At 38.7% G+C, this 16,974-nt stretch overlaps 1 protein-coding gene across 26 annotated transcripts in view; it reads right to left on the bottom strand.

Annotated features, from left to right (window-relative positions):
- Positions 1 to 16,974, bottom strand: part of LRCH3 (leucine rich repeats and calponin homology domain containing 3) — a 70,249-nt gene that overhangs the window by 3,508 nt on the left and 49,767 nt on the right. For 4 of the 26 annotated variants that reach the window (XM_074593348.1, XM_074593352.1, XM_074593351.1 and 1 more), the window contains 9 exons: positions 16,399 to 16,452; positions 12,887 to 12,967; positions 11,453 to 11,524; positions 10,499 to 10,547; positions 9,886 to 9,999; positions 9,087 to 9,205; positions 7,415 to 7,552; positions 5,077 to 5,154; positions 366 to 2,800 (listed from right to left, as the gene is read on the bottom strand). In XM_074593348.1, the coding sequence (XP_074449449.1) occupies positions 2,600 to 2,800; positions 5,077 to 5,154; positions 7,415 to 7,552; positions 9,087 to 9,205; positions 9,886 to 9,999; positions 10,499 to 10,547; positions 11,453 to 11,524; positions 12,887 to 12,967; positions 16,399 to 16,452 (906 nt within the window). In that variant the 3' untranslated portion in view covers positions 366 to 2,599. Of the gene's footprint in view, positions 1 to 365; positions 2,801 to 5,076; positions 5,155 to 7,410; positions 7,553 to 9,086; positions 9,206 to 9,885; positions 10,000 to 10,498; positions 10,548 to 11,452; positions 11,525 to 12,886; positions 12,968 to 16,398; positions 16,453 to 16,974 lie in introns of those variants that run through there. The other 22 variants (XM_074593361.1, XM_074593367.1, XM_074593366.1 and 19 more) reach the window with 12 other exon arrangements.

The following is a 16,974-nucleotide window of genomic DNA, read 5'->3' as shown; positions in this document are numbered from 1 at the left end:
TACTTAAAAGTAATTCTCATCTCGTGAGACACACTGCCCATCTGAAGTCCTTCTTGTCTCTATGTATGTGCTAATCTCTATCGTAACAAAAATTTCCTGGAAGGCATGAAAAAGCAGAAAGTTGTTTTATGGAAGAAAAAAGAAAAAAAAGACTCGCTTCTATGTAGGACTGAAATAACCTGATCATGAAAGTAGAAAATGTCCTTTCTCCTGTCCAAGGCAATGAGAAATCGACAGTGTATTTATAGGCAAATATCCATCCTACGTTATGTGTGAGTCACTACCACTTATTTATCTCCCAGGAGTACACCCGCTTAGCAGGTTACCTCCAAAATCACTCTAAGGAATAAGAGTAATACGCAAAATGAGGTTTCAAAGTGTTTATTAATAATTGTGCTATTCTCAGTCTAAGATGGATTTAAAGCCTCATGCTACGCAAGTCCTTGGCACATCCCGGCCATCCTCACTCCACAACAGTCAGGATACATGTCCAACAGTTCTCTGTATCTGTAGAAAATAACCCAAGTGTCCTTCCTATAGAGCTACAGAGATTATTTTTCACGTGTTACTTCCACAGCAACCTCCATTTCTCCACTTTTTGAATCTTTACCGATTTTTGATAATAAAGAAATCCTTCAGCATAAACATTTACAGCCAACACTCCTCCCGCAAAGCTTAGAGCGGAGAGAAAACAAACGAACACAGACTGAAATTCTCACAGTAAGCCGTATGATCAGGCTAAAATACATTTTTCTTCTAGCAAATTTGTGTTATTTTGAAAAAAAGTGTGCTTTTTGAGACAATACTTGTAAACTTGAGCAAGTATGCCTTATCTTTTTTCTTATGTACGCAAACAGATAAGGGGACAAGCTCTGGAATGACTCCATACCACAGACAGTCATGACAAACAAAATTCAAAAACTGGAAGGCACTGTTAGTGTAGAACCCTTTGCAGCTTTTATCACAGTGTTCATTAGAAGAAGTTAAGAAACATAGGAACTGAGTTCATTTTAGTTCATACCAGTAAGCAGTGCAAAAATAGCTTATTTTTTAAAAAACCCAACAATCTCCCCCTGTCAAAGCTCCCCTCTTTCCTCAAAAATGTTTTGTTTGGACAGAACGCTATGTGTGATTTGGAAAGAGGGCACCAGCTCCTCTACTTGCTCCTTTGTGAAGTTCTCACTTTATGTTACAAGAGCTTGTGAGATCCACGTACACATAACACATTTTTACTGGTAGCGACCACATTTGCAACTGAACTCCTGTGTATCTTAAACTGTGCTTCAGAGTTGTTGCCAGGTTAACATCGGAATGCTAACACCACTTCAACTGGGCTTACAAGCCATTTACTGTATTTTCAGATGTAACAGAAACGTATTGAAAACACATCTGGAACAGCCATTTTACTTAACACTTACCTGTCACCGGTCTCTGAGCAGAGTTCCCCGAATCAATCTACACTCTGAGGAGACATGGTCTTTTACACAGCACATGGGGAGTGCCCTGAAGTTCTGAGGTGTCCCTGAGACATTAAAGCATTAAAGCACCAGCACGCTTTTCCTGGGGAGGGAAAAGCTTTGAAGCTTTACAGAAGACTACCTGAGTTTTGTAAAACAGTGAAGAGTGATATTGGAGCCTGGACTTGTATTTCCGCAATTGTATTGTACAAAGGTTTCTGAAAATGATGGGGTAAGAGGAAGAAGGGAATAAAGAGCAAATAAGCAGAAGTTGGGGTGCCCACAATCAAGTAGCAACTCAAGAAGTTTTTGTTAAGCTTTATCCAGAGCACAGTAAACTGCTATGACATTCTGTGGCACCTGATAGAATCTTAAAGATTTTTTTTCCTTCTGTGCCAGAAAACGTTTCTCAGAAACATGCCAGAAAATTGAAGAGCTCAATTTTCTGAGAATTTCCTGCTTGACCTGTTATGAAGCTCAAGTAGCTCAGGATTCACTGACAGTTATTTTAAAAATCCTGACTCAAAGTAATACACCAGAGTCTACAAATATGAGAAATCAAATGCTCTCAAGAAGCAGGAAAAGGGATGGGGGTGGGGGGGTAGGGAGTGGTAAGAAAAGAAAAATCAGTAGCAAAGTTCCGTGGCCAAAACTTACCAGACCATGTCTCCTAAGACTGTGAGATCTAATCAAGAACACTGATGTTGAAAAAAAGATACTTTGCATTCTTTAACATTTTTCATCAGGTAATCCTGAAGCATTTTACCAAAGTGGGTGCAATTCCCATTATACGGATTGGGAAACCGAGGCACAAACTGACAACGCAGTTTTCCCAGTACTACATCACTCATCAGCAGACTATGGCATGCACCCTAACCTCAGTCCCTTGCTCTAGCCCCAGACAGCACTTCCTCCCTTGTAAAAGCGTTACATCTGCTAAACGTGACACAGCAAATACAAATGTGAATTATGTCACAGATGGTCGTGTGGGTGCACCAATGTGTTTACACATCGTACTTGTCACCTCTGCCCCATCAGTGGGAAAGAAAGCACTTCATACACACAGTCTTGACAAAAACCAAAATAATCCTTTCCCAAGCACCGGAGTGATGGAGGGAGGAAGCAGCACCACTATCCTTCAGCTAGAGAAAAAAGACCCAGCGATAGAACATACAGAGCGTTAGCATTAGAGTACAGTAAAACACCACAAAGCCCCAGAGCTGAACGGAAAGGGAGACAAGACTGGATTCTTCTGAATCTGTCCCCAGGGAAAGAAGAGTCTCAACTGTTCTTTTAACGCTGAGGTTTAGCTGAAGAATGTCAGAAGGGGAACAAAGATTGTCCTGTCCAGAGTGTGTGAGCAGGAAGGGAAAACAGACAGAAAAAAAAAAGGTCAGTCAGTTAGCCATAGCAACATCCACGAAGCAGTCAGTCATCAGACATCTCAGATATAACCTACATGTTTGAGAAGCGTATCACAGCTGGTTAATACTCACAAAGGAATCTGCAAGACTCCCATTGCAAAGAACTCACTTAACACAAATATTTAGTGTTCAGTGAGGTGCCTGTCACCTCTACAGCTTAAACGTGTAACTATTCTTTGTTGTTAACATCATAGTAATTCACGAACACCTTAGTGAAAACCATTTCTCTAGGGGAAATGAAAAGGCTACAGGTTTCTGAGATGCTGTTGGCACTGAGGACTCACCAAAGCTAAGCCTCCACACGCATCTTAGTTAATGAAAACAGTAGGACAAGGGATTATTTATGTGTAACTGATGCTTGAATGCAGCATCCTGCAGAAATATCTATGACTAATTAGAGTTTAAGTATTCTGTAACTATTCCCACTGTGTATCTTTTCCCCCCTTTCACACAGGTAACTGCTGTAAATCAGTGAAATCTAGATGCACCTATCAATCAGTTCAACTGTCAGTTTCTTTTGATGCAAGGGCTTTAACTAGCAAAGTCCTACAGAAATAGCTGCTCCACTGTGGTACCTGTAATTAGCATTTTCTAAAAGTAGCCTTCCTCTTAGAAGCTAAGTATTTCTACATAGATCCATACTTTCAGAAAGCCTTTTATTTTTGTAATTAGAATTTAAATGAAAGGAAATACCTGCAGGCATCTTTTCAAGAAAAATGTATTAGGCTGCCACACCATTCTTGCATACAGATATCTTACGTTCACATCTCAGCAGATATGTAATGTAGACATGTGAGAGCAACTTTAGAGTTCAGGTGGAGGTATTTCAGTAAGTTTCCCCAGGGACGCTCTCCTTGAACTCTTTCACATTAAAGCAAGAAATATGAGAAAACCAGGAGGGTCCTGGACAGTAGGTGTAGCAGAGGTAACAGACTGGGTCTTAGGGGACTTTTTCTTGAGTGCCATTTTCGTTTGTTTGTTTTTAAATGTGGGTCATTTCTGCTCTGTACTGCAATCCCATATAAATTACATCTTCATATTGGAGGGAGCTATAAATAGGGAAGCTGGGATGGAACTGAACAATTTTGCCCCAGGTGAATTTATATTGTGCAGTTCTGTGGGGAGTAAAAGTCTGAAGTTTCTTAGGGGCCCAAAATAGTCCAGGCTCTCGAAGTACTAACGATCACTTGCAGCTCCCTACCACGTTCCAACACAATTCACCACTGAGTCATGTGAAATGGCCAGGCAGCTCCATAAATATGCTATCCTAAAACCCCAATGGCTCAAATGCCTACAAGTGAAACTATCTGAAAACACCAGAAAATACTGCACGACTGACTCGAAAACACTGCTTTTGGAAATAGCTGAGACGTGAGTCACTGGGTCTACTTTTCCCTTTCACAATACAAAAGAAAGAAAAGAGCACCTACAAAAGAAACACTAATGCTTAGCAGTGTAAAGAAACCAAATCAGTTAATACACTAAAAGAAAAATTAAGAAAAACATGACATATCAAAACTAGTTTTACTGAGACAGCTGCTGAATAAGACAGAGAGGAAAGGACAGGACAGCATAAAACAGGATAACTGGACTCAGATGGACTATGTTCCCATCTCTTAGATCTTCCAAGTTTCAGAAGGGGACAAGGAATACCAGAAGACAGAACTCCTACCACTGGTACATAACAAAAGAATTAGGATCTATGCAAACATAGCTACCATCAGAGAAAGGCCAATGACACTGCAACTTGTTGGAAAAACAGTGAAGACCTTCACGCAAGAAAACTATTCTGAAGGAACATGAAAAGTTTTGGGATAAAAATAACACATGCAAAACATCATCCAAAATTTATCCCACCTTTAAGCTGCCAACTATCTAATCTTGAGAAAATGTAATTGTTTTTATAGAAATACCTTGAAATTCTAAAGGCAGACTCAAACTGCACCAGCTATTATGAGTTTGAGGCCTAGCAGTTAAGTGAATCAGACCTCTGATAAACTATATCCGACTTCATTTTGCTCTAGAAGACAATGTAAGATGAGTCTGATCTATACTGCAAGGCATAGCTTATACCTGAACCTTCTAAACTTTTAATCAGTTTGTTTTCATCAAATCTTTCAAAGAAGGTTTTATTTGCTGAAGGGTCATACAAAACTGCACCTGAAACATTACATCAGGAGAGTAGAAATACGTACCTGAGGCACTCCAATCCTTCTGCATGCTTCCAAGAAATTCTCCACGTTTCGCCTGCATTTTGCCATTGTAAGTTTAGGCTGCAAAGAAGTAAAGGAGGCAGACATACAGTGTTCTTAATTGGCAGAATTTTAACAGCTCTTTGTTTTTTATTTAAATAAAATTCTTAATAAATCTATTTGCCAAAAAACATACTGCACTGACATAAGCTTGTCTAATTCAAAGCAGGCTCTGTTGAAGTTTGCTTTGCGTTAGAAAAGCAAGCCCAAATTTCAAAGCAATTTTATGAAAAGCTAATTTATGAATACTCAATGTTTTTAAAAAAAGACAATTCTAAGCTGTGCAATATTTATATATAAGGTGCTATATAAAACTGGCTAACAGTTTTAGTGACTACAGTATGACAATTTTAAAAATGTTTTTTGAATGAAGCACGCATGTATGGCTTCTATGCTGTTATTTCAGAGCAATTTCATGATATGAAGCAATCTGGAGTCTGTTCTGGATTACTACAATACAAAAATATATAAATATCAATCCATATTTCAATTAACAAAGAGAGGAAGGAAAAAAAAAAGAAGGCTAGGTGAAACCAGAAAATAATGGAAGAAAAGTGGAATTGAAGCTTGCTGTTTGTAAGCCTCTTGTAGATGTGTTTGATGTAGCTGTTTGAATTGCACTCACTGGCATTTTTTCAAGCAAGCTTTTTTCTACAGTTAGCATTCATACCTCTACACAGACACACCACGGCTCAGGCTCTCTCTTGTTTCTATTCTTGAAGCTTATTCTTTTCTGGTTAAAGAGACACAAGCTTCCTGCTCCTTTGAACAAGCTACCTACAGCCTATGTAGCAGCAGGCAGCAGGCTCTGTGGGTTCAACACTTTCCCGTAAGTGGTGGGGTTTCTGTGCTGTGTGCCTCGGTGTGCCATATTTCCCCACCAAGAAAGCAGGTTAAAGGCTAGCGCTGACTCCTTTCTCCCGAAGGACGAAGGGAATACAAAGATCACATTGTGACTGAGGAATGACACGATGCCTCTTCTGCTCCTGGAGCCGTGCAGCTAAAGGCTGCCTCTTCCTTGGGATTTATATGACAAAGCCATGATTTAATTCCTAACACAGAATATTCAACAGCACATAAAACCAGGCCATTGAAAAGATATTCCCAATGACGCAAGTCTGCTGAATAGCGGCTGTATGCCTTTTCTCTTAATGATGCCACAATCTGCCTAAAATGTTGGCGTGTCCAGTTCAATCGTTCTCAAAATAATGAAGACATCTGCTTGTTCACATGAAGTCCAAGGGAGAGGAACCACAATGATATAGTAGGCAGCCCTGTAAGTGCCAGTTTGAATTCCAACCAACACAAAGACTGACTCCAAAATAAGGAAAAGCAAACACAACGTGCATGTTTCAACTTCTTCCCCCAGGAACAATCTTCAGTTTTTTTTCCTTATTCATACAATTTAAAGGTGCATAACAAGCAATCTGCCTGTCCATACTATTAAGTAGCTGATCCTAAATATTTTCACTGAACTTTCTGACTTCCACAAATATAAATTAGGTAAATAATCTGTTGTTATTTCACAGTTCTTGACCTTTCTCTAATTCTGTGCTTTCCCTGCAAGATACACAGTAAATGCAGCCAGAAACAGATCATCTTTGTTGCTTTCCAGAAACACTGCAGTCAGGCAGGGTAAGAGAAACAACTTCAGAAATATTTAATCTTCTCTGTGTACTTCCTCCCTTGCTCTGAACAGTCCCCAGATACAACAATCTTTCTTCCTGTTATCACAAAGGTACGACTGGATTTGTTTTGTTCCAGGAGATGCTGTTCTCCAAGTGGCTTGAGTGTGCTCTGCTAAAATTCCTAAGCAGAGGAATTTGTAGTGCTGTAAAGTGGACACGCGAATCAACTTGGCTTCTCTGCCTGTTTTCACTGTCTTGTGTGGTGGGATCCTAAACATTGTAGAGAATGTTGTATTTCCCTACTATCTGTTTTCCTGAACTTCTCAGACCTTTGATCTTTTGAAATACCGTATTTCAGTTTTCATGATGAACTGTTTCTTATTTCACTAGCTTTCAAGTTAACGTAGGGAGGACTTGAAAACGTTAACATTTTCTTACAATCTGTGTTAGAAATAACTTCATTTAAATGAAACAACCCCAAATATAATTTATTTTAATGAAGCTATAGACCTTTTTTAGACAGAACAGATGGTCATTTTTTGTCACATACGTTCACAGAGGAAAATGCTCAATTTAGCGTTTGTCTGGAATACAGAACTTTGTTGGATGTTAGTTTTGACACCTATAAAATACTATCATTATTACATACTTACAACAGCAGGTGAGGGGACATGGATGCTGGGAACAGATCGGGGACGCACATGATTAGCTAAATGGCACAGAACAACACCATCGGTGAGAGCTGCTCCAAGATCACTGGGCAATGACACTTTCAATCGCGATTCTATATTCTGTAGAAAAGTGAACAGGGAGACACAAAAAGTAAGAGCTGGTTTTCTCCAACTGTTTCATTCTGCAGAACATTTTAGAAGAGGCAGAAGCGCCTGCATTACAACGCTCTGCCCATCCTTGTGACATTTCTAAACAGCTCTCTGAGTAACACCAAAAAGGCTCTGCGCATTATTGTGGCCCAGAGCTGACCAGAATCTGGGAGCAATTGAGTTCAATGATAAACAGTTTTCATTGTACAGCACAGGGGACTCATACAGCCATTATTCAAAAATAATGGAAATCAGGGTCTAGGAACAGTATTCCTAATCCCACCCCTTCAGAGTTCTGCCAAGGGAAATGAAAATAATTGTCTTTGTGGGTTGGAGGACAACATAGTTAACAAAAGTCAAGACAACTTTTTGCCCGTAAAGAAAAACCTGAACTACTTGGCATAAATAGTTTTAAAAAATGAGGTAGTTAGCATTTGTGTAAGGGAATGAATAAAAATTCAATTCAGGCTTTTAATCTCATTTCAAATGCTGTGTGAATTTCACTGAATTGTTATACTGTATCTAAATTTTTTTAAGCATAAAAAAATAAAATAATTTAAGCTTACCTGGGAAGCAGAACAAGAGACAGACTACATACAAAGCATTCTAAGATAACAGAAGAAAGACTCAGCAAACAGTACCAAGGTTTGCTTTGTTTTATTTCACGTAACTTTCTCCTTTTAGAGAAAGGAGCTAGTCCTTACTTAAAACTTCACAAATAGAAGGAACTATCTGTGTCCATCTGGGATGTTTATGGCTTTTAAAATCAGCTCCAACAAGTAGGAACTTTTATTTTTTGAGGCAGTTCAAACAACTAGTTAGCGCACCTCAAGGAATCCTTTCATGGTCTCCAGAATCAAGCCTGGGGCAAAGCACAGCAGCACCTCAATGCCATGTCGCATTTTCAATATTCATGTGTACTGCCATTGTACCTGGGCACAAACCAGGAGTGTGGTGGCCCTTAACAGACAAAAAGCACAAGTATAAGGAATATTTGTGCCTCAGATGTTCTGCGCTTAACTAAGGATAAGGCAAGAATCAACAGATGGATCCAGAGCACACAAGGAAACAATGCTGCCACCATGACTGGCAGGACTCTCTGTACTCCATCTGCTTTTCTGTGGGCTTTACAGCAAAGAGGAGTTTTAAAAAAAGAGATTAAAAGGAAGACAGTGAGGCAACTTTCGAGTTCCTTACAAGTGTGAAGGCTGATAAGGGAGAATGAAAGCACACATTCATTTTAAAAGCAGAGATCACTGGACACTCAGAAGCAGGAGTCAGCATAGTTTATTTTACAGAATTTGAAGCTTTCTCCACCACAAAAGCCAAAGTGAACACCACTGCATCCATCTGAAAGAACCAGACTGTACAATGCCATTTAATTTTGATCAGCTGTGCACCATATTGCTTCAGTGAAAATGGTCCAAAACACATGGACAGATTTAGCAGGGTGCACGCAATGCATTTACTAGATGTCCACTGACTGGCTCCTGGCAGCGCTTACCTTACGTAGCTGCTCTATTAGCTCCAGCTCCTCCTCTCGCTGTTTGGAGTTTTGTCTTATTCTGGGGTCTGCAGAATCATTAGCAGGAGACAAGGCACGGGTAGAAGATGAAGTAGCAGCTAAAAAAGCAGGATGAAGGAAAGAAAATCACTAAGCATGGTTTGTCTGATTGTCCTGTATTGCTATACATGGTTTGTCTGATTGGCCTTCACTGCTGTCCTACACGTGCACACACAAGGTTCCAGAACAGGTACAGCACATTCCTTTTCACAAATCTGTTTCTTTCACTTGATTATTAATCAAGGGAATGGTCTACTCATCTAAATGAGGTGTTCTATAACACATTTTCCTTTCTGTTTAGATTCTGTTCTTTCTGTTGGCTAATAATCATCCACAAAAGGAGGCCAAAGTTTTGCCGGATGAAGTATGTTCAAACGGTTCGGTCTTTCTAATGAAATTGCAATTTTGTCACACGCAACTGTGCAATGCAAAATTTATCAAGCTGCCTTCGACAGCTGTTGAAAGCGTTCGCGGCATTTCCTTGGTATCTTTTTAGGTGTAAGCACAGACCAGGAAGAACAAATTCCCACATTTCCACAAATATGACAAATGAATAATTGACAGCTCTAGACAAAAAATTGCTTATTCACAAATTATTTAATGACATGTGTTTACAAATGGAACTCTAAAAGTAGTTTGATGATAATGACCTGAAGTAACAGAACAGTGCAAAAGCTAGGTAATTCAGATGTTAATATAACATAGCAAAACTAGCTAATTTCTGAACTATATAACCTACCTTTGTTTGCTTCGTCCCTGACAGCTGCTCGGAAAAGGAAACTCTCAGGTCGCTGGGAAGGGTTTCTATAGGAAGGCGGGGCTGCATGACCAGGATATGGAGGGGAAAGGTGGACTAAACAAATGTGGAAAGGCACAGGAAAGGAAAGGAGGAAGAAGGAAATGGTTAGACTTTAATAGGAAATGGGTTCAGCAATGTGGTAATTAAAAAGAACAAAACAAAAATTTTAATATAATAATGACAAAATAAATTACAGCCATGCATGATAAAAGCGCAGAGCAGGAAAAGGCACTTCCAAGGACACTTGCATGCAAAGCACATTCCACATACCAATTTCAACAACTGTTCTGACTGCTGCTGAATGCATCTGTGTGCCAAAGCCTGTATGAAGGCCTAAAACAGCCAAACCCTATGCTCTGCCTGAGGGCAGGCTTCACCCGTTGCCTCTTCCCTCACATGTTTCTCAGGAGACCCAAATAACTGGGTAAATTCTCAGGCACAGCAGTGCCACATACAGAGATGGGAACATATGCTCCCTTCTCTTCATAGTACAAATAAGCAAGCAGGCATTTTGATCTTCTATTTCAGAAATTTTTCTTCCTTTCCCTGTTACCTGTCTGAGTGTTAGGTGAGCCGGGGGAGATGGTAGATCTGTCATCACTCTGTAGACAAAAAAGCAGAAGAGTATAAACGGTCCTAATCTGGAAAAGCTGTGACTACATTTTAATTTGCTGTATTTTAAAACAAACTCCATCCATCTAAGTGCGTTTCAGAAAAAAAAAAACAACAAACAAACACCAGAAATGTGAAAAAACACAGCATGTTGTTCCCCAGGTTTCATCTCTGCAGAAAGTGACAAAGGTTCTTCTTTTGCAAAAATGATGTAATTGCTTTTTTCTGAGGAAAAAGAATGATGAAACAGCACTGACTGTGCAATGATAGATCTTTGCTTACTCTTCCTTCCAACCAAAACTTCCAAAGTATTCTTTGCAAGGGGGACACAGAAAAACAGGTAATTAAATAACATGCAGAACTTGTATTACAGCAGCACCAATAAGGATACACCTCTTCGACACCTTTGCTAATGCAAAACTGCTATTTACTGAACATCACTCTCCCTAGTGAAACACAGTGTGGTTTTATTACAGTGCTTACACAGACTAATAATTTCTTGCGATGAATGCATTCAGTAGAGCAGTATCCACAGAAGAGAAAGAAATATAGGATATCTGTATTCAGTTGTGAAAGTAAGCTGGTAGAGAATACAACAAAGGTACTTTTGATGAATTAAACTTGGTCAAGAGAAAATCAAAAAGTAACATCAAAGAAAACCAAGAACCCCTCAGAGCAGAGACTGGTTACCATGTTTTGATAGCTCAGGCCTCCTGGAGCACAGCCTAAAGCTAAGATGAGGTAATATCTACTACAGTTTAATCAGGTAAATCGGATTCATACCCTACCTGAACTTTTGATTAGAAGCTGACAGACTAACACCTGTTAAAACAGATGTGTGGATCCAAGAGTTTTTTTGTTGGCTTTACTGGTGAATGATAATAGCAAGAGATACCTTGACAGGACTGAAGGTAGAGGCATTAGGCAGGGTAGTAGCACAGCTTTCTTGACTCAACCCTGAGAGTGGCTGAATGTAGAGAGAAAGAGAAAGCAGTAGCAGTGTTAGCAAATGGCTGACAGGTCACACACAAAGGTGGAATGCACGAGACAAGTTAAAAAGGAAAAGGTGATCACGATCACAGTCTCAGAAACACTCAACAGGCAACAGATACGTACTTGCTGAACTGCAGTTAAAGTCTCCCTACCCTCCTGAACTTTCTGGCCAATAAGCTTGGGAGACACGATGTTTCTTTTACACACAACACAGTGACATCAAAAGCAGAACTAAGAACAAGAGGTGAGGTAAAACCTTCTTTAGTAACACCTAGTGTAACACCTACGCCATCAGACAAAAGGAAATTTTACCCTACAACAGTTCATTTTGACAGTTCATTATTCAAAATAAATAGCTTTCTTTTTAACGTTTCGTTATGTACTTTTAGTAAGTTATTTTCCTATCAACTTTGTAAAATCAGAGAAACCCACATCTAACGGGCACAAGAATACACACTTTGTGTCTGCCACAAACACCTAATGCTGATCCTTGTGAATTACACACAAAGTAAATAACATTCCATGGGTGGAATCTAGCTCTTGGGGAAGATGTCAGTGTGAAGATTTAGTGTTGTCACAGATAAAAGTGCAGACAACTTTCAATTATAATCCATCCCAAGGCCAACCAAATAAACAATTTCATGTTTACCGAATGGGAGCTCCAGCACGCCAATCTGTCACTGACAGGTAGATCTAGGAGGCCAAATTCTGTGTCTTATTGAAGCACAACCAAAATGTTAACACTTGAGTGCCGAATGGCTCAAGAATGAAACTATATTTTCTGAAACAGCATTCAAATAGCAACGTGGCAGTTCGGCACAGGAAAAGAACACCAAATGACACCTAGAAACTCTACAGATGGGAGCGACACATCTGGGAGTGTTAGTATTTTAAACAACTCACAACTATTCTGCCACTTTAGAACAGTACAGCTGGGAAGGAGTAGGAGAGGTTATACTCAGGGCGAGCCTTGAACACAAACACCTTTAGACCCTGTGCAGACTTAACACCTGATCCTCAAACCAGCCTCTTTCTCCACAGCAATGCAAAGCAAAAATTGTGCTGTTTTTTTTTAAAAAGAGTTTCAAAATATCACTTGACTTAAGCAAAACATCAGCTAGTATATGAGAACAGTAAAATAAAACAGAAGTAGGTGGTCTGTAACATTAACTAACATAAACATGTTTATTCCCGTATGAAAAGAGCAAGAGAACCTTGACACAGACTAACAAGAAGTCATCACGATCCACGTACCCAGCAGTGGGCGAAGGGAGGGGAAACACGGCACACCACAGGGTAGGACAATCACAACAGCAACACACTGCATGCTCTTCACCTGTTTGCGAGTCCCTGGCCGCCTTTTAATGGTATTGGTGTTATTGTCAATCTCAAACACAAAGAGAGGCTCAAAGCCATTCTGTCAGGGACAGCAAGGAAAGAAAGAGAGGGAAGAAAGGAAGAAGTGAGGCAAAGAACAACTGTAAGAGAAGGTAGCCGCAATACAAAAGGAACCAGGATGCTGCAATTCAGACTTAGAACACTGCTGCACAAGACGCACTTGGCCTCTAGGTCTAGCACTGAAGTCAGAGAAATCTCCCGCGCCAGAAACAACTGCAGATACAGGGACTGCCAAAGCAGAGCCCAACCAGAACTCTGCACCAACCAAATAAGGATATTTTAAGGGAATTTGATTATTAAACATTTGAATACACAAATGGATGCCAAGGGTCTGAGAGAAAACTCCAGGGTACAAGTTAGCATAATTCAAGTCCTGCTTACTTTACTCATACCATTATTACTTGCAACACACTGGTGCCTAAGAGCCTTAAAATGTTTCAGAGATCCCATGTGCTAACAGTAACATGATGGCCTCAGGCCACAGCAAGACCACAGCAAGAAAACAACAGGCAATGAGGGGAGCACAATACAGCAATGACAAAGGTTATGAGAGGAAAAGGTCACACCAGCTGCCTGATGCTTATCAAGTTATTTCACAGGCTTCATAACAGAGAAACTGAGCAGGTTTGAGAGGTTGTTTTGTTTTGGGTTTGTTTTTTTTTTTTTTTTCCCCTTCCATAGTACTCACCTTAAAAGGGACAGTTTAGGAGAAAAGAAGAAGAAATTTGGGGAAGAATGTGATTCATAACCAATCAAGGCTGAAATCATTAGTGAAATCTGAAGCCTTGATACTACCTCAACAAGTAATCTCAATTGTAACGAATGGGACTACCCTTGTGAGAATAGCAAGCAGGATATGACTAATATAAAACTTTGAGGTATACAGCACGTTTTCTCAGAGAGGCCAGTGATTACATTTCTTCAGCAACATTTTAGTTAGTCTGGCTATTACAAGTCAACGCAAAGAAATCCACCAGTGTGCAATGAAGTGCTACAGCCAAACTCCACTTCACTTCTGATCACTGGCAGATAGAAGAAACATACAACTAAACTGAACTATTAACATTCATAGAAAGAACGGGCAGTCATTTTGTGAGTTCAAACAGACTGTCCTGAAATTGCTTACAAACAGAAGGAAACGGTCAGAGTAAGCTGTGCAATGTGAATACATTTTAATTAGTGATAGAAGACAACAAGACGACCAAAAGAAATATGATGTAAGATTTAAAAAAGGAGATACACAAATTTTGGTTTTCATAAAATTTTTGTTAAAGCAGTAACAATACCAGAAGAGGGAAGCAGTAAAATAAGAGAAAGCTCACTTGCTTTCTAATTACCTATTAGAGTTATTACTTTTTTAATCTTTTCCTTACTTCTGAGCTGAAAACACTGTTTGGAACAAAAGAAAAGCAACTGCTCAGTTTAGTGAGCTCTGATGTAACAAGGGAAATGCTGAACAAAAGATCTTTTACTATACCTCTACGTAACATTCTCCTCTTTTGCCACAAAGTGTTATTCCCAAACCATAAAGCTAGAACAATCAGTGGAAAATCTAGCAGAACTTTTTTTGGTTTAGTTTTTTAATTTTTTTTTTAAACTAGCCTATCTGCAAGTTTCAACATCCAAAAGTTTTGTAAGGTAAAGTTTACATTACTGCATGCAGTGTTTATGCAGAGAGAAAAAAAGACAGAGAGGAAATTATGTAAATGGAAAATGCGTACTGAAAACTGCTGTTAGTGAACAGAATTTTGATATGAAATGCCTCTATACTTTGGTAGAGGAAAAAACCATCCTCAGAAATTAGACCTAGTTAAATTTCAAATCCATAAGGACAGAGAAAATGTCAAATGAAATGCAGTAAAACATAAAAAGGTAAAGGTAATTTCAACTCTTATGACAGACTTTTTTTTTTTTTAAAAGCAAACTAATGAACATTTCCTTGCTGTTGAACAAGTTTTTACCATACAAAATATATTTGTGGAAACAAAAATGCTACAAATTCATGAGCTAGCATGGGCTTAATATTCCAGTTACAATAATTGCCAGAAACAGCTGCCCTGGCATATGTCATCATTAGACACAGTGTGTATTTCCACTACGAAATAGAGCTGCAGATCATCCTTCAGCAGTTCAGAAAACCCAGTGTTTCATATCCTATTACAGCTTAGTGATGCTGAAAAGAGCAAAGAATCAAAAGAAAAATGAATACAGAAACAACTACTTTCAGATCTAGTTCAATCTTTCCCTACCAGCCTGTCCACTTTTTTGTGAAGTGCAAGGATGTAACTTGGTTAATGACACAAAGGAAACAAAAGTCATGGGATCAGACACTCAAATAGAAAGGGGGTCCTTAAAAGTATCTTCAAAATACATTCCAAAGATGAATTCACTGACAACAGAATATCAACACTTAACCCAAACCACTGCTATTGTCCTGTTTCTTATTATTTAAATATGAAAGTACATTTTAATAAGCTAATTGATTGTGATTTCTCTAAACAGGCACATGCATGATCACTAAATCTCTCTCTATTATTATAAGCTTTCCTTCTCTCCCACAGAGTGCTAGTTATGTGAAAGCAGGAAATCCAAAAAGTCTGAATAAAGAGACAGTAAATATCTTGATGGATGCGTTCTGGACAGAGATATTCTAACAAGAGCACTGCCTAAAGAAAATTTAGGCAGATAATGGAAGCATATGAATTAAGAAAATAAATCCCAGGCAGGCATGCAGTCATGCAACAACAAGCAAATCAGGTGTATTTTCTTTTATAGACACAGATTATGGCGTTAATTATATTCTTTAATTATGCTACATCGTTGAGATGCCATAAAGAAAGAAATAGCATAAAACATGAATTAAGTACATAAATAGATTATTTTTAAGACATCTTCATCAATAAACAATAAAAAAGTATGAGGAACGTTTCATGATTTGTAGCATTCATGTGTAGAGCAGTTTTTCCCTGTGCTATGAGATGGTTACCAAGATACTAAGTATTTCTAACCACTATGTGCAGGATGCAGACAATTTAAGTAGAAAGCTGTACTTGAAGCATTAAAATTGCTTACTTGACACTGAAGAGCACATCAATTAAGAAGCAAGCTAAACCTTGAAGAAATCAAACCGGAACAACTATAGGTGAATTTTTAATTTTAGAATCTGTTCTTTACTAGCAGTAATTTTCTTCTGCTCTCAGAAAAAATAAGCATTAATTATTTTGTGGAAAAACTTCACTATATTATTAACAAATGTCTGACAGCACAAGTATCAACATATTCATAAATTAAGGTTCACAGCTAAACTACTTTTCAAAGATGGTGGTCATGTTTTATGCTATTTAGATTAGCTCTAAAATAGTTGGTCTAATCTGAGACAATCGTAACACGTTGTTATTTCTACGCTCTAGAATCTGCCACATAAAAAGGCCATTGCGTGCAGGATCTTACCACTAACAAGGCACTATCATCAGTATGCTGAGACCTTCTGGATGGAAAGGGACACTGGGAGGTGGGAGAGATGGAGTAATGTCAGAAACACACAGAATGTCAGAAACACACGGTTTGTGAACAGACAGACATTTTGGAACAGATACTGCTTGTTTATAGCATTGTGAGGCTTTTTTAAAAATCCATCCAGTATATGTAACTCTGTAGGAATACACAGCCACATGACCCATGAATTACAGCATATTCATATTACTTAAGGAATCAATTATTCTGTTTTCTGTGTTGTCTCAAGCAAACACAGACAACTATGTATTCACAATTCTTACTGTGGTAGAACAAAGGACCCTCTGAAAGAATAAATTAAGAACAGAAGAACATTAAGAAGGAAAAGGAGCAAAACCTATTTCAATTACCCCATGTTTCAGCAATTTTCTAACAAAAAACGAGTTAGTTTGAAAATGCTGTTAAAGAACTATTTATATTCATTATAGTATTAAAAGTTTTGATCTGATTAACACTGCCAAGTGAATTATCTTCCCCTTGAGGAAAGTGGGGATGGCAAGCAGTGGAAGAGCT

This window comes from Larus michahellis, chromosome 6 (genome assembly GCF_964199755.1).
Source record: "Larus michahellis chromosome 6, bLarMic1.1, whole genome shotgun sequence".
In the NCBI taxonomy this organism is placed as follows: Eukaryota; Metazoa; Chordata; class Aves; order Charadriiformes; family Laridae; genus Larus; species Larus michahellis.
The sequence above is the reverse complement of the archived record's forward strand: the minus strand, read 5'-3'. Positions and strand labels throughout refer to the sequence as shown.